The 23,454-nt window shown below is 40.4% G+C and overlaps 2 protein-coding genes across 2 annotated transcripts; one reads left to right on the top strand and one right to left on the bottom strand.

The window, feature by feature from the left end:
* The first annotated feature begins 13,301 nt into the window (after positions 1-13,301).
* Positions 13,302-14,776, top strand: LOC108134042 (casein kinase I). Its single transcript, XM_017254194.3, has 2 exons — positions 13,302-13,705; positions 13,765-14,776. The coding sequence occupies exons 1-2, from the start codon at positions 13,448-13,450 to the stop codon at positions 14,539-14,541; spliced, it is 1,035 nt and encodes a 344-aa protein (XP_017109683.1). The 5' UTR covers positions 13,302-13,447; the 3' UTR covers positions 14,542-14,776.
* Positions 14,777-16,200: 1,424 nt separating this feature from the next.
* Ir11a (Ionotropic receptor 11a) lies at positions 16,201-18,444 on the bottom strand. Its single transcript, XM_017254189.3, has 3 exons — positions 17,912-18,444; positions 17,016-17,850; positions 16,201-16,962 (listed from the first exon to the last, which is right to left on the bottom strand). The coding sequence occupies exons 1-3, from the start codon at positions 18,280-18,282 to the stop codon at positions 16,264-16,266; spliced, it is 1,905 nt and encodes a 634-aa protein (XP_017109678.2). The 5' UTR covers positions 18,283-18,444; the 3' UTR covers positions 16,201-16,263.
* Positions 18,445-23,454: the final 5,010 nt, after the last annotated feature.

Raw genomic sequence — 23,454 nt, 5'->3', positions numbered from 1 at the left:
TTACCTTGTGGATGGCACTCCCCAGTCTCTTGGACCCTGACCCCTCCACAGCTTTTTTTGGCTGGCCTGGCTTTTCATTTCGAGCTTCATTGGCGGTGGGAACAATGCGGTTATGTAATATAGTGCAAATATTGCGTAAAACTTAGATAAATACGTTTTAGCCACGGCCAGCAGAATGGCCAGCAAATGCGTTTATGCGACAAAAATAAAAAAAAAGAACTAAGCCTTTAACAAAATGTTCATCATACTTTGTTGCACAATTCGTTTAAAATCTATCCGAATTGGTTTTTATAATTTATGGATTGGTTCTTGGTTAGTTTGATTGGAAAAATGTTGCAGAGTATAATTACTAATTGGTATTTTTGTATATTTCCATAATTAAACAATGTAGTGAGCTTCCTGATATTTCTTTCTGAAAAAAACTTTGTGTTGATGGGTATTTTCTTTGAAAACAAATTTTTGTTTTAAAATATTTTAAGCAAGCTTTCTTAAAGGTTTTTATTAATATTTGAAATAGTATAGTTTTTAAAAAATAATCAATTTTTTTAAGCTTTTTTTATTGAAATTCTTTACTCACACAGTTAACTATGGTAAGCAACTACCTGGTATCACATACCTAGCTTTTCTCTCTATTTGCTTTTCAAGTAAAGCTCTTAGTGTTATCCTTTACTCATAAAATGCTTAAAATCATAAGAATAAATATTTGAAAACCTTAAAAATTATTAAATTTTTTTTTTAATTTTTAGACCATTTTTTTATTTTGATAATTATTCTTATAAGTAATTCCCAATTTCTAAGCCCCCATAAACCCGCTACTCTTCTTCATTTACACACGTGTCTGTATGTGTGAGAGAGGTGCCGTTACTGTGCACTTCTGTAGCAGCCTTCAAGGGGGTGTGGCATTTTGAAGGTGTATGTGTGTGTGAGTCTGTGGGTGTGTGTGTGAGTCTGTGGGTGTGTGTGTGGGTGTCCGATAGAAAATGCAAACGTGCGAAATCGCATTAAATGAGCATTAGCGCATTGTTGGTTTAGTGCAACGGGCCCCTCTCCCTCTTCCTCCACCATCGCCCCTGTCCCTCCCCTTAATAGCAAACTTCTAAATGCAAAATGCAAAATCCTTGCCCCATCCCCCCACCCCTATCTCGGATACAAATTAAAGCAAAAATTTAAAGTGAATTATTAAATGGGAATTTGATGAGAAAATTTCTGGATTTTCGAAAAGTATTTCAAATTGAAAGTTCCACTTGAACTCTCACTTTGATCTCGTGCTTTCTCTCTTTGCTTACAAAAAATGACCGCGGGTCAAAGTTCATTTTATAATCCCCCCAGCCCCTCTCACACTCTTCTGGCCAATTCACACTTTTCTTTCTGCGTCGCCCGAAGCACTTCAATAAATTAATTTAAAGTTTAATTAAAAAATTGGCCTTTATTTTCAATTAGTGCCCGGCGAAGTGACCTCCCCTCCTCCGACCCACCTCCCACTATCTCCCCCCACCCACCCCCTCCCGTCTCTTGCTTCTTTTCTTAATTAATTAACCAAATTAAATTTATGCACAAGAAGGCGGGAGACGGAGGAGGGAGCCGTTCGGAGGCAAGGAGCTGAAAGGAAGCCAGGCACAATAATTATCAATAAACCTGACCGTTCCACCTTTTTCCTTCACTTTTTGTTGTTTTCTTCTTTTTTTTTTTTGGGGCAAGACTAAGACTATCTAGAAAAAGAGGCACAAGGAGGGGTCTAGAGTGGCGTGGGGAGGTCGAGGGGCAGGCACAACAATGGCTATTAACTTACATTACCCAAGAAGTACCCGACCAGACAGACGGGGATGGGGAGGCCGACGGGGCAGGACACTACTGCGGGCACGTAAAAGAAACATTAACGCACCACCCCGCCCCCAGTAACCTCCGCCCCTGGACCCAGTGGCCCTGTTACTTGTTAACCCGAGGAGCGTCAGCATCCGGCACGTGACCTGGAACCTGCAACATGGAACCTGCAGCCGAGAGCTTCTAGTCTGAAGCCTGAATCCTGAAGCCTGGAGGCACTCATAGTCTCCTTCTCCAAAAAAAGGCAAGTTTCTAAGACAGCAGGGGCACTGAAAAAAATATATAATGATAGGGAAGGTTTAAACTTTAAGGACTTAGTTTAGGATTGTATTTTAAATAAGCAGGGGTTCGAATATTTTACAATTAGAAGCTTTCAATTAAAATTGTATAGGGAAAACATTTTGGAGACATTGCTTAAAATTAAACAAAGAATTAAAAGTGTCTTATTTTTAACGATATGCGAATTGAATAATTTTAACAATAAATACTTAAGTGTTCCTGAAAATTATTTTTGAAACATAAATATACCTTCTTACCTTTTAGTAACTTTATTAAATGACTTAATATATATTTTACTATATATATATTACTAATGGTACATTAAACGAATTAAGCCAGAATTAAAAGTCTCAATATTAAAATCTTTCTTAAGTCTAAGACACAGTAAGATAAAGATTATGTTTTTACATTAAATACAAATACCTAAAGGGTATATCCCTATGATTTACAATAATATAGTATTCATGATTATGAGCTTTATTTTATTATTTTATCAATAAGACTTCAAGACTTTGAAATTACTATAGAACTTTATGGTAAACCTATAACAAACCCAAAATGTTGACTGTAAGAATTAAATACTAGAACGAAAAAATCATAAAATATTATTAGGTTTATATTATATTAAATTAAGCATAATAATTAAACAAATCAAACTAATAAATTGAAAAGTATGTTCAAGGTAATCCATATTCCTTGCAGAAATGTATACCAAAAACATATAAATAATCTGAAAGGATTCTCCTGGAGCCTGGAAAGTCCTTGCCCACCACTACCCTCTCTGTTCACACTCTGACACAAACATACATCAGCTGCAAGTTGCATCCAGGACGAACTTTGGTCTTACATGGCCATTAAGATGTCTCAGGTAGCTCGGCTACTGTAAGGCTACAGGACTACCGGACTACAGGACGGGGCTACAGGATTCAGGGTTCAGCTGGAGTTGCTCCACCACTCTATTATTGCCACACGGTCGAGCGGGACAACTTAATTTCCGTCTAGATTTCAATAATGGCAGAGAAACCCCCGACCAGCCGGGCTGGCGAGGGACCTGCAACTTGCAACAACACGAGCAACATCAGCAATGAATTTTAAAATATTCATAAATGAATGCAAAAAGAGTTTGTCGGGTGCTAATGGGATAAGGTGGGGCACGCCCCCTTTTTTCCCAGGCACGCCCCCTATTTGAGGTCGAAAGCTTACATTGGTGGTGTTGCCGGTGCCGTTGCTGTTGCACTAATTGCTGCCTCAGTGGGTGAAATCAATGGCAACTGGCAGACTTGCAACAATGCCATCGCATCCATCCTGCTCGCATGCAAACCGCTCTGCTCGTCCCCCCTGTTACAGTTGCCCCGTAATGTTTCTGTTGTCGCTGTCAGTTGTAATCAACGTTCAAGTCACACCATCCCCGACCCATCCCACCTGCCACAACGCCCCCTCGCCGGCCCCTCGCACAGCCCCGCGCCAGCTGCGGCAATTAGAAAATGTTACCGACTTAGAAATGCGTGGCGCCCGGCTAAATGGACGTTAATGGCCATCTGCTGGCAACCAACTAATAGCAAAAAAATGCCAGCAACACCAACAACAGCGGCAATAATAAAATTATCGCCAAAAGAGGTAAAGTGGCGAGGGGGTGAGGATGAGGACCAGGACCAGGACCAGGACGAGGGTGGCTGACCTTTATGAATTGCTCATACGCCCAGGTGAACGGAAAGTGACACAACATCAGCGATGGCAGCCATTTGTCGAGATGGAAAAGAGCTCTATAGAGTACATTGGAGAGTATATGTTTGGGAAATAATAAATTTAAGAACTAAGATATATTTAAGAAGATTTTATAATGATTAAAATAATTAATATATATATAAAGCCAAACAATTAAGAAACTTAAGGAACACCTTTTAGCCAATATCCTAGCCATTTCTAGGAGCTAGATCTACTCCGATCAGCATTCTAGAAACGTAGAAATCAGGATGGAATATCAAATATCTCTTGAAAAATATCACTTTAAAAAAATACCCTTTAGATATATAATATAGATTTATATTTTCCTAAATTTTTCAGCAAATATCTTTAATATTTTTCAAACGATATCACTTGAAGTTCTAACTTTGGAAAGGTATAACATTTTTCAATCAACCAACTATTAGCCAAGTTATAGCTTCCCTATAAATTATTAATATAATTTTAAGAAAATCTTCAAACAATATTTTAGTTCTTATTCCTTAAAACACCTCATCTCTAAGTTAAGAAAACAAAAGGGTAACCCGGAAGCAGTTTAATAGCGGAAGGATGTCCTGATGGCCAAAGGGGTGGTACTTTGGAGCTACATACCTCCCCGAGAGGTAATAGTGGCAGAACTGGGCAGTAGGCCATGGGCGGGGAACTGGTGGAGGCGTGGCACTTCGGTAGGCGCATTAAAATGAAATTGCAAATTAAACATCAAAGTCACTCCCGGACAGAGCGGCGAGTGAAATGAGTTCATAATCGGATTTGACGACTTGTGAAATGGTTTTAAATGGCGTTCAGTGTTCAATGTTCAATGTTCAGTGTTCACTGTTCACTGTTCGGTCCAATGGAATTATAAAATGTTCTGCCAAATGAAAAGTAAAAGGTACAAAAAATAATGTAAAATTTAATGTATACCAAATAGGAATACAAAAAAATAGGTATAATATTTAAATTAAATATGACAGCAATCAACTTATAGTTAATAGCCAAATTTTAAGGGTTGAGTAGTTTTATCTTTAATACTTTTTTGAGAGAGACTTAGAGAGGTCCTAATTGGAGCTTAGAACTTAGAGCACCTAATTAAAATCCGTTTTTCTTAACTATTACCTAAAATATTATTTCTATAGTATAACTTCCCAATCAATTAAAATATTTTGTTTCAAAATCAAAAACCTTGGTAGGACCTTTTGTTTTTGTTTTATGGTTATTTGTTTCTTCGTTTTAATACCACCTTTGTTTGTTGTTGTGTTGCTTATGTTGCTCATGTTGGTTGTGGCTGCCACCGTCAATAAACATTAAAAACAGGCGTCGACAACCGAGAACCAAGAACCGACAACTGACAAGCCAACAACATCCAACGAATTCTTCAAAAATCAATACGCCAAAGAGTCCAGAAAGTTGAAGGTGCACTGATAAAAATTACTATAATGTTTTTTGGATGGTTTTGTAGTTAAAATAGGTATTACTTAATCCATAAAAGTGTTATGTATCTTTTCCTGAAACAGGCTGAAAGTAAGTAACTATACCACATGGTGGTGGCCATAGAGAATCTTGTCCCTCTAGTACTTATATACTTATTGAGGTTTTTTTTTTAAATGCTTAGCTTTTATTAATTAATTTTATTACTTATTTATTTTATTGCTTTCTATTATTTTATTTGCTTGTTTTCAGTGTAATACGCATGTTGTCAGCTCTTCGATGGCTACATTGGCGGTCACAATGGATTTTTTTCGAAACAGTGGATCAACTTCAAGAAGAGATCTTATGGGTTTTAAAGGAATATTTATAAGATTCTAGTAATATTTTTCAAAGAGTATTGTTAAAAATTTTAAGAAATGTTTCGATAATGCTTTTAAAATTCAAATAGCCCCAAAATAATACTGTTTTATATTTTAATTTTATTTTCAAGTCTAGAGACCTCCCAGAGAGCAGAACCCTTAGACCACTGTTTGAATTCCTTTCCCTCGACTCCGCCAGGACGAAGAGGGACTCCCTGGAACTACATACCTCCGCCTGAGTGCACCGCCCCCTGTAGTCCTTCCCCTCCCTCCCACCTCCCTCCCGCCATACCACGAATCGGGTCTAATGTTTCCCGCTTTCCCAAAACTGCTGTTGGATGTGCGGCTTGTGCCAGCGGTTGACTGACGCGAATGCGTTATTAAATCTGCATGTGTGTGTGTGAGTGTGTGGATGTGTCTATGTCTGTGTCTATGGCCGATACATGTGTGTGCGTGTGCTGACAGCAATTTGCGTATCAATATGGGCACATAATGCTTCGAAAATGATTTCCAAAAATTTGCATTTAAATTAAAAATTATATTTGCAACACAAACAGACGAACACTGATGTAGTGACAGGAGTGGCCAGGCGACGCGCCGGGGGGAGCTGACGGTATCGGTGTGTCTGCGACGGGGCATGCGAGGCATAGGCATTGGCTATGGCCGCAAAAACGTCAAAAAATGCAAATTTAGCAAATTTTAACAAAAATTTTTAGCTTTTAGTTGTTTCAACGCTGCTGCCGTTGCTGCTTCCGATGGAAATAGAAATGCGTTACGCATACGCAACGTGTGCGGCCACAAAATAGACGTGCACCCTCACATCTATACACTCACTAACACTCACCCACTACTCTCTCACATACACACACACACACAGACATAGACACCAACACACAAACACAAGTAGAAACACAAACACACATGCACTTGACAGCATCCGTTGGCCGAAATTTGCGGCTTTCGAAGCTTCTGTTTTTGATTAGGCCACCGACACGATATGGTGTTATACGGACATACACACCAATACACCAATGCATATACACACATGGATACACTCACAGACACACTGACATTCCGAGGGGTAGCTGCGAAAAATTATCCAAAACTATAGTTTGATAGATCCAAAGTGTTCCAAAGCAGGAATACTTCTCTTAAATTTAAACTTCTCTCAAATAGAGAGGTTCTAAAGGACTGAAAATTTCTTTACTGTTTCTTTCTAATTTCTTTACTACCCGATACTAAAGCAAAGTATGCTTATAATAACTGTTTTAATAAAATGTTCATTACGTGATTACATATCTATAACCTATAACTATAACCAAATCTACTCTATAACATAAAAATTATCCAATACCTTCTATGGGATGATGGCTTCAAGTCTTTAATTTTAATTATATTTAGGTATAAAGAAAGTAGAATATGGAAGTAGAAATAGAAGAAAGTAAGTACTTTGGAACCGGGTATCATATTTCTTTAACACCTCCTTTTTAACAGTAGCTCTCTGTTTGTAAGGCTATTTCTATGTTCTTTATTATTTTATGAAGAAAAGGGATTTTAATGAAGAAAAAGGATCTCAACTTTATCGGATGTTACAAAGTAATGGAGTAAGATATCCACCTCCCTTAGAACATAAGTAGAATATCCACACCTTTAAAGCAACATTTTCTTAAATAAACTCGACTTTTTAGAAAGCCGTCCATTCCTGGTCAATCGTAATTTGTTGGCTTCGAGTCCAGTGGCCAATAGTCAATGGAATCCGGGAATTCCGACTTCCCAACTCCCCCCTACCACCCCCAGCAGAGCCAGCCACCCAATAAGCCAGCACTTATGCAAGGCTTGGCATTCCAACGGCGGACACAATCCCTCAGAATGCAACGGCGGCATTTGTATTGTGCGACAATGCGGCGATGGCGATGGCTATGGCGGAGCGATACGAAAACAATGGGTCTATCGGTAGAAGGAATCCACCACAATCCACGGAGGTCTTGCTGAGGTATACAGAGAAAAAATTATAATTATTATTTACATATAGTACAGATAGATAGTACCTTCATTATCAGATTATTACTAAGAGCAATGGTATTTATTGTTAGTATTCATTAATATCCTTTGATCCTTTAATAAAAAATTAAAGATTAATGTTATTGTAAGACAGCGAGTTATAACCCATAGAGAAAGGTATTATTGATATTTTATAAGATAAAATAAAATTCATTGGTACCGGGTATCATACATCACTTACCTCCTTTTAAAGAAAGGTTTCTAGTTTAAATACCATTTCATTATTGTTTTAAAATGTTCATTTATTAAAATTTTAATTCTTAAAAATATAATGAAAAAATTTTAAGAACTATATCTTTTTTTAAAAATAAACCAAGATAATCATACTCCTTAAGAATCTCCTTTAAAACATCTTTCCCAGTGCACCCCCAAGGCGCTAGAGCACTGTGTCCTTGTGAGGGATGGTAGTGGGTGGTGGGCCGAGCACCCACTGGGCGGGAAAAGGCGAATAGTGGGCGGTGGGTAAGAGTGTGTGAGTGCTAGTGTTGGTGTGTGTCAAAACAAATTTCATTTCACATTCAATTAAATTAATTTTAACACCATTTGCAGTCCTGGGCAGCTGGCAAGACTGGCAGGCTAGGCGGGACGATGGCGGCAGGGCAAGGACGCTGGGCAGCAGGAAGCAGTGAAAGGACACTACAGGACCTGACCCTCGGCCAGAAGAAGAAGAAGAAGATGCCAATGCCAATGACGACACAGCAGGATATGCAGGATACACTCTCAGGATACTCACAGGACCTGGCTGGGAGCTGGAAGACAAGCACCAAGGACCAAGCAGGGAGCCGAGCGTACCCCGCATGCCTTTGCCACGTTTTCCACATTTCTCCACTTTACCGTTAATGGTTTTATCTTTTCCTTATTGCCACGCCCCTCCCCCCCTCATTTTGTCGCCAGCCTCCCGTAGATCGATCGAGCAGAAACAAAGGGGGGAGTAGGTGGGATGGATGGGTGGGTCGATGGGTGGGAGGCCCTGCGAATTCGAACAGCGAGTTAATATAATTACAGAAATAAAGTCTGGAATTTTAATTAAAACACAACTTCATTTACAGCCGCAGACGACAGGCGGCCCGAGTTGAGTTCAGTTCGGTTTCAGATAATTCCGATGGGTGGCCTCTGCCAGATGCAGGAGAGGAGGTCACGGGAGGTCCTGCCCAACCCTGAGGGCTCTGCACCTCACCAGCCTCCAGGCTAAGCTAGAGGCTCTGCACCTCAAGGCTTCAAAATCTAAAAACTATTTTCTAAAAGGAGAGATCAATAATATAAGTATTTATTTAATATATTTATTTAGTAAAATGCTACAAAACTATAGAGATTTATAGAAAGTGTCCAAGGTTACTTCTATAATTGAAAAATATATATTATTCTGTCAATTATATCAGGCTGGGATAGACCTTAATTTTGATTCCCTGGGGAAGCAAAGAAATCCTCCTACTAAAGCTGGAGAACGAGAATTTCGCGGGCATTTCAATTATGTTTTTACGGCTTAGAGTTAATTGAAAAGCAATTCGTCGGCAAACAGCCAATGGCTGAATGTTGAAAATAAAAATGAAAATGAATTCCGAATTCAGAAATGTGAATACAGAAATGCGAAATGGACGTTTGTCTTGCCGCTTTAAAATTCATAGATAAATAAACAGATGCATTCGCGACACACAGCCCCCCATCCCAAACAATTATATATATACGAGTACTATATATATTTCAGTTTCGGTTTCGGTTTCTGTTTTACTTGATTTTTACTATTGACTTTGGCGATTTCAATTAAAGCACGTAATTGATTAACATCGCGGCATGGGAATAAAAATTGAAATTATATTTACTTTTTATTATTTTTACTTTATTTTCAATAAAGTCTCCAATTGAGTTGATTTGTAATATTTATTTTTGTTGCTTCATGTCGCTGGCATTAATATGCGATAAGCATTATTGTTTTCGGTTAAAAGGTAGATATAAAGACCCGATGATTATGGAAATTGTACTCGCAAGCTGCAACTTGACATAAAATCAGAAATAAGAGGTAAGGAGTAAGGACTAGGGACTGCTGAGTCCTTTGGCCGAATTTAACCCTTGGACGACCCCTGGCTCGGATTTGCATAATAAATGAGACACAAAGCCAAGCGGCTACTGTCACATGGCCAATGGGGGAAACTGGCCATGTGCCATCTATAATGATGATAATAATGATGCCAAAGGACATCCACATCGACAAGGACATGAACATGGTGGATGTGGATGTGGACATGGACAGGTGTAAAAGGGGAAGCAATTGAAGTGAGAGTTCACTTGAACACTCGCACAAATGCAAATCGGGGTGCATATGCCATTTATGCACTGTTCAAAAAGAGAAGGGGTTATACTAATTTAAGATTAAAATATTAAATTTAATAGATAAAACTAATATTAACCCCTCGGTTTCAATACAATATTATTTTAAATTTTAAGTAATATTTTTTTTTGAAGTGCCTTTTCAAAAAGGAAGCGAAACAAATTGCAGTCGATCGGTGGTGAAGGAACCTGAGGTAGGATGGCAGGCTGCTGGAGCAAAACAATATGCAAATTTTGCTGCATACTTTTCGGAGGCAGCGTGAAAATCATTGCAGCTAAGCAGACAGTAGGCCCCCAAACCCCCCAGAAAACCAAAGTCAGCCCATCAGACAGACTACTTCACTCAGCAGAATCAAACAAATACAAACAGAGACCAAGCCATACACAAAGGCCAGAAAGAGACGGCTTGACCCAAACAGAAAGAGAGGGTGCAACAATAAAAAGAGTAAAGCAACATAATGCCCTTCCGGTATCCAATAAACCGACTGCACTTGGACAGACCGGATTTCCGCCTGAATCATTGATGAGCTATTAAAGTCATTTATATTTTGCTGTTTGTTGTTCATCCAACTTCAGCGGACTTCTTACCATCCTTTCATCCTTTTGTATTACATACCCGTCTCTCTCTCTAAGTGTGCAGTCCGTCTCTTTCACAGGGGAGTTGCTCTGTGCAATTGTCGGTGTCCTCTTGAACTTTTCTGTCACGTTTGTTTTCGTCACGTTGGTAACTTCTGCCCAGCGAATGGTATAACTTTCATATTCATTAATGCTCATTTACACACCTGGGCGGGTGGACACACCTGAACTGTACCTGGTACCTGGTACACTGGCCCGGGCCGAAGGGATAACAAGGATAACACACTCACGGGGCCAGCAATGCTTTCAAAGTTCTTTGTGGGGAGCTGCTAAGTGATGCGATGAGTTTTCAAATGGATAATAAACCATCTTACATTTCACTTGGAGGGACTAATTTGTGGGGGTGTTAATGTCTATAGTATACCCTTTAAAGGTATCTTAAGGTAACTCTTTAGGTATAATAAAATATGGGAAATATTTCAAAAATAATATAGACCCTAAAAACACAGATATATGTTTATAAAAAGATCTAAAAAGAACTTCATAAAAAGCTTTCATTTAAAATGACTTATATGGGTGATCTGTTTTAGTGAACTGTTGATAGATAGCGATTAATATAAATCCTTTCCTAATAATTACTACCCCTATTTTTAAAGTAATTGCATTGTTAACTTGTGGATTATATATGTGGAGTTGCAGAAAATAATATAGACCCACAAAAACAACATCTATCCGAAGAGCCTTTGGAAAAAGTTATAAAAAGAATGTTTATTAAATGGCATACATGTGTAATCAATTATGATAGGTTTTCGATAGATATCAATTAATATGAATCCCTATTTTAGTGATATCATTGTGGTTTACTACAAAATAATATAGACCTTAAAACGCAAATTTATCAGAAAAGCTATAAAAACCTTAAAACTATGTATTTAAGCTTTAAAACGACTTTAAAGGTATGCAGTTTTGAACGATATTGATTTGATACATATCGATAAATATATGTTGTTCTTAAGAGCAGGTTTTATTTCAAAATAATAGGAATATAATATGAACATATGTAGTATATAATGCGAATCCCTGAATGATACCAACTTCTTATTCTATTTACCTATAAGTCCCAAAATAAAAACTAATTCTCAAGTAAATTATTTATGCCCCTCATAATTTTATTTTCTAAAAAACTGTATCTCACTAAATCAATTTAAATGATTTCATTGAATCTTACGACACATTTAAGACCTTCAATAACCCTTTAGTCCTCATTTCCTGGCTTAATTAAAGCAACAACATCCTCATTTCTCACGTGGCAGTGCGTGTGAGTAGAAAGGGCTGCTGGCAATTGCCAAGAGGACAACAGCAATCCAGACAACAAGGACAGACGGTACAACCAGGAGAACGACGACGCGACGTTGATGGAAATGAAAAGATAATTTACCCGCATGTTTCAGCCTCAGCCTCCGCCTCAGTCTCAACCAAAGGCCACGCCCCCCGAAAAACTGGCTCTGGATCTGAATCCGAATCTGAATCCAAATCTGAATCCAAATCCAAAGCGGGATCCGCATCCGAATCAGTATCAGGAGTTGGCTCATTTCAGGAGCTGCTGTCGCCAGAGTCCTGGAATCATCATCATCATCATCGTCGTGGGCCCATTGTCCTGGCCACTAATGCTAATGCCCGGCTATCTGTCTATCCATCAGGCGACCATGTTATGATGTAAACGCTAGGCTCCATCTACATTTCCACCTCGAACTCCAGTTTCTGTCAATGGCACTGAGAGAAATAGCTTGAAAAATGTTGTTCGTGTGTCCGACAATCTATATAAAATACTATAACTCAAAGACTATTAAAGCTATAGATCTGAAAATTTGACACAAAATTTCAAATAATTCTTCTCTCTGTCCCAACAATGGATAATGTCCTGACGCAGCCTCAAAATCCCGCTTCATTCCCGTTCAAATATGTCGCTTCCGTCTTGTCATTGGATTTGCAGGCAACTAGGCAGCCAGGCAGCCAGCCAGCCAGTCAGGCAGCCAGTAAGGCTACTGCCAAACATTTTCAGGACGCAGGACACCACCACGCACAGGCCCACTAATTTATTGTCCTTAAACATCTACTAACGACAGTGAATGAGTGAGCCAGAGCGAGAGAGAGCGAGAGTCCTGGTGCTTATATTTGAATGCCAAGTTGCCAGTTGTCACAATGTGAGTGATATATAGCCAAAATGTCAAATGTCAGCGAAAGACATTATTACTGGCTAGTTGATCCGTCCTCGCCACCACTTGACTCCCACTTTAATCGTCCTCCTGGCAGTCGGTCGTCCCCTTTCACATCCTTGGGTATCCTTTTGCGCCTCCGCCTCTGTCTCTGTTTCAGTTTCTGTCTCCGTCTGCGGATGTCGCCGTCTGCCTGGATAATCGATACGCACAAATACCCACACATACACAGACACACATGCAAATGCACTTGCAGGACACACGAAGGACTCTTAAAGGAACCGCTTGAGTCGTGGTTAAATATTGAATTTCAATGCAATTTAGGGCAGCGATCAACACAGGGCTTGGGGCTTTTTATAAAGCGACTTGGATTTCAGATCAGAAAAGGATAATAAAAGTAAAGGAAAAAGTTATCGTAAGGACTTGGTAAGAAAATCTTTAAAAGCTAAATCTAAGTAGGTTTGGAATACACAAAATTTTGACACACCAGGGCCCTTTTGGATTTCCTCGCTCCCAAAATCATTCAATTTCATCATTGAGCCCCGTTCGGATCTAAAAAAAAAAACTGAAAAACTTAAAAAAAACTACAAGAGCCACAAAAAATAATAACATTAAAAGGAAGTAGGATTTGGACCGGAAACCGAAACAAAAAAGCACAGAATGGAACGCCTTAGATTGTCCCGCAGCCGCGAAGTGCGAATTGGAAGCTACAAAGTGCTCCGCAAGATCGGTAGTGGCTCCTTCGGTGATATATATCTGGCGATCTATATCCATAGTGGCGAGCGGGTGGCCATCAAGGTGGAGAGCACAAGGGTGAAGCATCCGCAGTTGAACTACGAGCGCCGCCTCTACCGCGCTCTACGCGCAGCTCCTGGCCTGCCGCGGATACGATACTTCTGCAAAGAGCAGCACTATCAGGTGAGATACATCAAGGCATCATCCAGCTATATCCTTCAAATCTTCTAACCTATTTGAAGGCCATGGTAATGGATCTGTTGGGACCCTCGCTGGAGCAACTGTTCCAGTTCTGCGAAAGGGCCTTCACCATCAAGACAGTGCTGCTCCTGGCCGAGCAAATGCTGCGCCGGGTGGAGTACGTTCATTCGCGAGGATTCCTGCACCGAGACATTAAGCCGGACAACTTCCTAATGGGCATCGGCAAAATGTGCAAGCAGGTCTACCTAGTTGACTTCGGGCTGGCGAAGAAGTATCTGGACATCACCAGCGGCGTTCACATCCCCTACCGGGAGAATCGCAGTCTGACGGGAACGGCCCGGTACGCCTCCATCTGCGCCCATGCCGGCGTCGAGTCGTCACGGAGGGACGACCTGGTGGCCGTCGGCTACGTCCTGATGTACTTCAACCGGGGCAGCCTGCCTTGGCAGGGCCTGAAGGCCTCCAACAAGCAACAGAAGTACGAGAGGATCTACGAGAAGAAAATCTCCGTCTCGGTGGAGGCGCTCTGCGAGGGCTATCCTTGCGAGTTCACCATGTACCTGAACTACTGCCGCGGGCTCGGCTTCTACGAACGCCCCCAATACGACACCATGTGCCGCATGTTCCGGATGCTCCGCCAGGGCCTCAACCTTCGCCCGGGCCTCATCTACGACTGGGACATGCTAACAATGAAGTTCCACAACAGCCAGGATAATCCGGGAGTCGGAAAGCGGGTCTTTCCTCCGGCCCAGGCCATAGACGACGGGAAGAGCGGAGAGCCGATTGTCAAGGACGAGAAGTGCAATCGCTGGCCCTAATCTGGACTGCACTATGTCCTTCAAATTAGAAGTAGGTTCCCTCAAATTCCCAAAAAGGCCTTCCCGGTTCAAGTCATCTATTAAGGAGCTATTGAAAACTCGATAAATCAGTAGTGTAATTTTTAGGAAAAAGGCTTTAAATATTTTTTGACTACAAATCCTTAGTGATACTCTGTGAAAAAATAAATAGATATAGGACCTTTTTTTAGGAGTATATCAAGCTAAGCATCGAAAATTATATATGTAGTTTTAAAATGGAAATTCTTAGAAAAATATTTCATATTCAACAAATTATGATGGCTTAAGTCGATTTTCTCGACTATATGATACCCGATACTCTTTTCAAAAAATATTGCAAAAAATTACCGCTGAAACGATACCTTTAAAAGTGGCTTTATTAAGCTGAATAAATATTCAAATACAAATTTTCAAAATATCTTCTTAAATCTAGAAAATAATTGTTATACTCTTGAAGCTCCTGGAATTGGTCGAGGTATTGGAATGGGAAGAGGGGAATATACTTTCTCCTTATTATATGTTTAAGATCTAATGGATTCGAAAGACTATTAAGTGAAAAATATAGATCCCCAAGCCAGAATTTGTTCAATTATATGGCCATCATACTTTAAAAGAAATAATAATCTCTTCTGGGCTCTTTCAGCTAGAAATAGTGGATACTTTTGTTTACGCACTCGTTGGGGCAAAAAAAAATAAATAGTGATTTGAAATGTAGACACATGGGTGGATGAAGGGATGAATGGATAGATGGATGAATGTGGCAAGTAAAATTTGAAGCAGAATCTGAACCAAAAAATGAATCAGAATTGGACAATTTTTTTTCCATTCCACAAACAAGACAACTCTCAGCTCAGCTCGGCTAATAAAACTTTTCCCAGTTTTTCCGATTCGTAGTAGTGGGAGTGGCAGTGGCCCCGGGCCCTCTCCCTACTCCACCAGCTACCCTGTCCCCCCCGGCAAATAGACCAATTTAAATTGGAACGTGATTATGCAAACGTTTGCACAGCTTAACTCAAGTGTCGCTCCGTGCCGCTCGGCCAGTTGCAAGTTGGCCAGTTGCCGCCGCTCACACATGCCCCAGAGTGGTGTCCAGGAGGGGGTTTCCAGGGTGACCAGGGTTCAGGCAAAGTAAGGGGGATGTCCAAGTACCACTGTGTGCATTACAAGTCTTAAATCAATTTTTAAGGCCAACCAGCAGCGCACTAAAAAAACATACAGCTTAGGAATGGAATCACTTTGTTTTCAAAGTAAATGATTGCGATATTCCATTAAAATTTTTTAGATTGTCTGGAATGGAGATTTTGTTACAAAAATGGGAGTAAATATTATTAAAAGAAATAGGGGAATATAATGAATAAATTTTTAAATTTAAATAATTACAAAAAGACTTCCTAAAAACTAAAGCTGGAAAGGATTTACCATTTAAGACACAAAATATTCAAAGAGTTTCTATTCATATATCCAAGAAAAATTACGTTTCTTTAAAAATCCCATTTAAATTAAAATTTTTTCCAAGTCTTAAAACTAATATCTTTAAACATTTATTATTAAGAACAATAATTAACAATTAGTAGAAGCATCTTCCTAAAAGCTTAAAAAAAATATTAAGGATAATAATAATTATTCCAGATGCCAATTCCTTTCGTGGCATAAACTAAAACAAGCTACTCTCTAAAGATCCAGAAAGAAATACTTTCAATTCCTTTATAACCTCTCGAATAGGCGCCTCAACCACCCCCATCTGGTGGAGATCCTTTCCAGGACAAAGACCACGGTGGCCACAAAAATGACTATCGCGTGCATGCGGTAGGCGCCGCCCATTATCTTGTTGGTGACCCGCGGCAGGAGCTCCCGGTTGCCGACCAAGTCCTCGTCGCTCAGGTAGCGCAGGTACCGCCGCCCGATCTGGGCTATCACCCCGGCGCTGAGGAGCTGCTTCAGCTTCCGGTCCACCGCCGGCTTGAGGAAGGACCGCCGCGGAAAGTAGATGACCAGCTGGTAGGTGTAGATCGGCCGGCGGACGAAGGTCAGCTGGGTGGTGTTTCGGTGTCGGTGGTTCCAGTAAGCCAGGTTGGTGACCAGGGCAATGGTGGTCAATCGCTTGCCTGGAGCGGCGCCCTGGACCCGGTCAAAACGGGCTGAGAAGGACTCGGACATCCGGCGGGTCATCCACGTCGGATAGAAGTCGTGGTAGCCATTCGAGACCAAGGTATAGTTGTCGCCAATCAGGCCGGCCACGTCCGTGGGCAGGGGGCGGTAGTGCTGCAGGCGCAGGACATCGAAGAGGCGGGCCTGATAGGCGCAGCGCAGGACCAAGGTGAGCAGCAGCCAGCTGGCCACGAGATAGCGCAGGAACCCTGTTCCTGGCAGCCTGTGCATCGGTATGGGATTTCCCAAACTCATCTAAAAAATATTTTTTTATTTTAAAAAATGATTTTAAGGATACAAATACCCACAAGAAAGAGATTCTCCAAAGAATACCGCAATCGCAGACGAGTGCTCAGGATGAAGGTGGTCACCAAGGCGGTAACGAAAATCAGGATAATCACGGACCACACTTTGCCTCGGAAGGGCAGCATCAAAGCTCCGAAGCGTCCCATGTACCGATCACGCCGCACCACCATCACGAACTGGCTTTGATAGTAGACCGTAGACTTGGAGAACTGCCACCTCCTTTTGTCCGATCCACTCAGCCCTCCAATAGCCAGCTGGGCACGTCCTTCAGCCAACTGCGCAAAGCTTCCTGTGACATTGCCCTCGCCAAAGATCTGGCTCGGTTCGCTGGGCAGTAGCAGTTGAACCTTAAACCTCAGAGCCTTGGAAAGCAGCTGCAGAACCTCCCAGTCAATGCCGGAGACATCCTTGAGGTCCACCACCTGGTCGTCCGGATGGGAGTCGCGCTCCTCTGTCCACTTGTCGTAGATGAAGTGCGGCGGCATGTGATTGGCAGTAACATTGAGGACGCAGTTCCCCAGGTGACCCCGTCGCACAGGATAGAGTTCGGCCATGGGCTGGAGAGGCTCTCCGGTGACCAGATCAAAGTGATTGATCCGCTGGATGGTTATGCCGGCGGTGCAGTTTATTTGAAAGAGCGAGTAGGCGTAAATGGCGACCGTGCCATCGGGGATCTGAATCACCACCACCACATTGATCACCGGATGCCGCAGGCTGGCCACGATTATCCGGCTAGCAGTGTCCTCGACGGTGTCAGGCGAGTCGAACTCTGTCACCACCACCACAAAAAAGTACTCCCGCTCCACAAGGTCGTCCGGGAAGCTTACCTCCAGAAAACTATGAAAAATAGTGAATTAATAATGGAGCTTAGAGGACGCATCCTTCTCGACTTCCTCACATGAACTCGTTCTGGGAGTTGACTACAAAAAGCGTGTAGTCCCAAGAAGTCTCCTCCATGAGACTACCGCTGTGAAGCACCACACTGATATTCGGCGCCAGGCTGGCCAGCACCTGGTCCACTATAGTTTTTTGGCGGTGAAGCTTCTCACCAGAACAACCCCTACAGTCCTGCCGGACGACCATTGTGTTCATCCTGTTGGCTATGAAGGTACGGACCACATAGTTGGTGGCTTTGGCCAGAAGCTGGGTCTTCATCTCGTCCTGGGGACGGGCCAGCTCGGCAAGGAGCAGCTCCTGGCCGTGACCTTGATACTGGCTGTGTCGCAAAAGCCACACGGCAGAGAGCAGACAGAGGTCCACTAGTCTCATGACTGAATGAAAAGGAGTATCGGGCAGGACTGCCAGGGCTCTGGCCAATTTCAGCTAATTTGATGGAATGATAGCCTGAGTAAATTAATTGCCTTCACTTTAGGTAATAGTGTTTGGAATTTAATTTCAATTGATTACTAAAATTATTTTAGATGCTTTTGAAATTTGATTAGAAAGAAAAGACTAGGGGAGCTTTTATTTGAAATAAGTTAGAATTTTATGTCGGGGTCACCATTCGGAGTCACCATTTCGTTACCAAACGTACCTATCACTTAAAAAATTGTATCATCACAAACCTTATGCTTTTGTAATATTTATCCTATAATATATTTTATTAAATATATTTATTAAACCCCTCCTTTTTCTCTTGGTGTACCTACAAATTCTCAAATATTTACCAGAGATAACGCATTCGATCGCCGCCTGAAATCCAAGATGAAAATGGAAATTTACGACCAATTGGAGGATGGCTTTAAATTGAGTCAAGGCCCCCAAACAACCGACCCACTGGCAGCCAAAGTCTGCCATCAGTCATGAGCCATGGCCAGAAGCAATGGCGAAAGCAAAAGCAACGAAAAAGGCCAAAAGAAATGAAAAGCAAAAGCAATAAGCGCACTTCTTGGTAATTTAAGAAGCAAGACTTGACCAAGAATATGGCGGTTCTTGGGGTGCTAGATGGGTGGTGTTAGTTGGGTGGATGGTGCTAGGTCCTAGGTCCTAGGTGGTTCTGGGTGATTTCAGGGTGGTTCAAGAGGGCCTTTTGGGTTCACTTGATGTTATTTTACAAGGACACGCGCACAATTTATAATAACGTCGTCTTCGCCTCGTCTCGGGCTTTTCTTCGTCTTCAAAATGCTTTCTTTTCTTTTTTTTTCCCTCTGCCCGGCAAAAGAAAAATTCTTGTAAGGAAAAAAATAAAGATGGAAAACCCACACACACATATACACTGGCACACACAAAAATGCTAAGTACACTGTGTGTGTGTGTGTGTTTGCAAACGAGAAAAATGAAGCGAAACAATTCCAAGTAAGCAAACAAAACTGATGGAAGATAATCTACTTGAAGCATACTTTAAGGCGTATCTAATGGTCCTTTTAATGTTTAAACACGCTTTCGTCCTGCCATCCTCCCCCACTACCCTCCGCGTACTCCCCAACACTGCCCTCTGGCTGGCTCCTTGGCCAAAACCAATGTCCCATGTTTATTTTATCCACATCATCAGCGTTCAAGTCGCCGGAGTCGTCGGGTCCAATTCTGCGGCTGGCTTTTTCTCACAGTAGCCGGCCAATGTCACGTTTAGTCCAACCCCAGCCCCCCATATTGGGCACGCCCATTTTTGCCCACTTGCCAAGGCATACACTGTAAAAAATAGGGTATGAAGTACTATTATTTTAAGGGGTATGTTGGATTTTAATTTTTATTATGAAAATAAAATGACAAAAAATCATTATCAATTCAATAAAAATGGTTGTCTTATTTACTTTTACTTTTTTTTAATAACAATGTATAAATAAATCTAAAAAATTTTTATATATAAGTTAAACATTTGTTTCTAATAATTGTTTTTAAATTTTGATATTTTAAAACTTATATCCTTCCCTTTGGAGGAAATACTATAGGTTTTTTAGTTTTATATATATATATTTTATATAAAGGGGGGCTACCCCCCATTTTATATACATATATTTTTTCAACCTTCTTACTATTTTTTCCAGTGCATCTTTGCACATCTTATAGCCTGTCGTCTGCGGCTTCTTTTCTGTGTTTATTTTATCATCATAATTTCGCATTTCTGCTTTTATGAATTTTTAATTTGAACAGCCAGGGAAATCCGCATGGCTAATGTCTAATGGAGGTGGGTGGCTGGGTGGCATTACGGGGGTGGAGTTTCGGAGTCGTTTACCAGATAAGTCGATGATCCACAGAGCTAGATAGTTTGAGTGGCTATTATTCGATAAAAGACAAAAAATATGAAAGATATGCACAAACTTTTAAGAACTATGCATGAAAAGAGAAAAATTTAAGAAATATGGAGTTTAAAATATATATTATATCTAAAATATAGTATTTAAATGTAATACTTACTAAGCTGCTGGAAAATCTTCCAGCCCACCAAGTAAAAATGCCTTTTTAGCATTTAAACCGCAAATATGGCTCAGACCACATGCCACCACCACCACCACCACCACCTGCTCCTCGCACATTTCGGTGGCAGGTCCTTGGTCCTTTTTTGCGAAAAACGATTACGCACTAAGCCTATAACTTATGTTGATGTTTTCTTTCCGTCTTAACATTTGCAAATTTGTCATTTTTTTCCTTTGTGCCGCTTTGGGCTGAGCCTTGGCTTTATCTCACCAATATTTTGCCAGCGTCCTGTCCGTTTGCTTGTGGCTTTTCGTGTCCTTGCTCCCTGCTCCCACTTCCTATCCTCCTTAAGTAGTCTCTGCCTGGGTCCTGGCCGTCAGTTTTAAGTACTGTTTGCTTATTCCAGGAGCGTTATCTAGGTCCTCCGCCGCCAAGTCTCTGTGTATCATATTAAACTAATCCTAAATGGTTTCTTCACGGTACATTTGCCGGCACTTGTAAGGACAAAATACAGCCCACAATCTGCTTTCCACACACATACAGTATGCACCTGCACATTGTTTGGCATTTTGCCGGCTAAACATATTTGTTCAAAAAAAAAAATGCAAAAAAAATATAAGGTACAAAATTAACAACAGCAAAGAAAATCCCCAAGTAATCGGAAAGTGGAACAATTCTCAGAGATGCCTCTCAGATGTTTGCCAACTGGGAATATATCGGTGGCTATATAAACTTTTATCCTTTATCCTTGTATATATGTACATTTCCAAACCCAAATGCGATTAGGCAATCTCTTTTTTCTTGCCATTCGAGCTTCATTTTCCCAGCAGGATGTGGCTTATACGCTCCCGGGGGGTCCTTTAAATCCAAACAGGTGAACTCATTTGATCGCCTAGTGGAATAATTTTCATTTCTTTGATTTCTTAATTCCAATGGGGGTTTCTGGAATTTGGTAATTTAAGTTTTTAATTTTTTAATTTTTAATCAATGCTCTCAAATATTTTACTTGATATATTAGTAAATATGTTTATTGAAGAATATTAACTTATATTCCATGATTTAGCTTAATACCAAAAATTTCTGAAATACATACGATAATAATACCATATACTCCGCTTCCATTGTAAGATGTGACCTCATTATTTCTCCTTAAAATTCTGCCTAGAGACTTTAGAACAAATAAACCCCTAAACTAATTAAAAATAATATAATATATACATACATTTAAGCATCATTTCATTTAATAGCAAGCTTTATAACTATTTAAACTATTTAAACCTTTTAAGTATATGTTTATTATTCTCATCCTTGTCTCAATGTCTTTCAATATACACTATACATATTTTCCTTCAAAGATATGTATATACTTTAAGCTTTAAACTTGAAGCTTAACAAAATTTGAAGACTATTCATTCGATTAATCAGCCACTCAATCAATCAGGCAATCCTTCAATTTGTAACTCCAGACCCCGCATCGATGCATTGATTAATGGCCCTCCAATTGAATGTAGAACTCAATGCCGCTAATTGAGCTACAAATTATAAATCTATGAAAATTGTCGTCACCATCGTCGTGCCCACCCCGCTGCCCCCGCTCGTTAAATGATACACACTGGCCAAAAACCAATGGGGACTTAACTTGGCCAAATTATGTTTCTGGCCAAATTCGTGTTCGGCGTCAACTTTAATTTGAAAACACCCGTCCATTGCTACTCATTTATAAAGTTATGCGCTAATAAATAGTTTACAATCGCCGATAAATTGGCAGTTTCAGCCCTACCTCCCCCCCAAAATGTAAGGGGGTGTGTCACTATGGGCAGTGGGCGTGGCATGCATCCCATTTTGCACAGTATGTTTGTGGGAAAGTATGTATATATGTATATATTAAGAGAAGCAGGCCGCAAAATGATAATAATTACGTGCATTATGTTTAATGCAAGCGATGAACAAAATGTGGTCAAAAAGGAGTGGCAAAGGGGGGAGAGGGGGCTCGGTAAATGTGTGGCCATTGATTTCAGCTTTTAATTTGCAGCCATTGTTCTAAGGCGTGTGCACTGAAATAAAGTCCAGTAATTATATGAGAAACTTAAGAAACTGAGAAACTGTTCTTATCACTATATTTCAAAAAAATACTTTTCTTTCTTTTTAAATTTTCTATAAAGATTGAATACCATTTATGAATCAGGGTTTTCATTTACTTTGATCTATGTATATCCCAGTGCGAAAAAAATCAAAAGAACAGATTTTAATCTCAATTCCAGGTTTTGAAAAAGGTAATGCTCTGTGTTGTAAGTCCCAAACGGGAAGTTTAACATTCACTTATCAGCCAAGTTTTAGCCAAGAAATGGCCCATAACCCAACCATAATTTATAAAGTATTATAACTTATAAATCCTTTGTATTTCTTCCAGTGCAAATGCCATGAGTATGGTTGAAAGGGGAAGTGAAGTGGTAGAGGTTAAATGCGAGTGCATGTTTATATTGCCACGTCGGCCAAACAATAGCCGATAGTTAGTTTGCTGGCCTTTTTTTTTTTTGCAACTATTACGGCCTGATCGCATTCTCCCCACCCCATTCAGCCCCTCTTTCACTCTTAATTTTCCAGCCCCTTGACCCCACTCGTACTGTATTTTTGTGTGTTGCATTAATTAAAACACAATCATCGCAAAATAATGCCAGCCACTGCCTCGTCGATGGAGTTAAAATTATTTATTGAACGGTAAAAGGCATTAAAACACACATATGACCCCCCTTGACCTCAGACTCTGGTCAACAGAGGCAGCTTTTGGCCTCTAAAAAAAAAAGAGAAAAGTTGCAATTAGAAACTCTAAAGTGCATATGCAAATGCATAATCCATAACCAAACAAATTACTTAAATTAAGCTAATTTTATGAGGATAAAAATTCCAAAAAAAAATTATAAATTAAAAAAGCTAACAGAGGAGGGAAAACTGAAAATTGGCATGTAGTCTTTTTAAGCCAAAAAGCTTTCCGGTTTCGCCCTCTGGTGAAAAGTTGCAGAACTGCAAAGAATTGTGGCCAAAAGTGATTCTTTTAGCCAACAGTTTTCTGGGAAATTGATGTAAAAA

This window comes from Drosophila bipectinata, chromosome XL (assembly GCF_030179905.1).
Source record: "Drosophila bipectinata strain 14024-0381.07 chromosome XL, DbipHiC1v2, whole genome shotgun sequence".
Classification (NCBI taxonomy): Eukaryota; Metazoa; Arthropoda; class Insecta; order Diptera; family Drosophilidae; genus Drosophila; species Drosophila bipectinata.
This window is presented reverse-complemented; position numbering and strand designations above follow the sequence as displayed.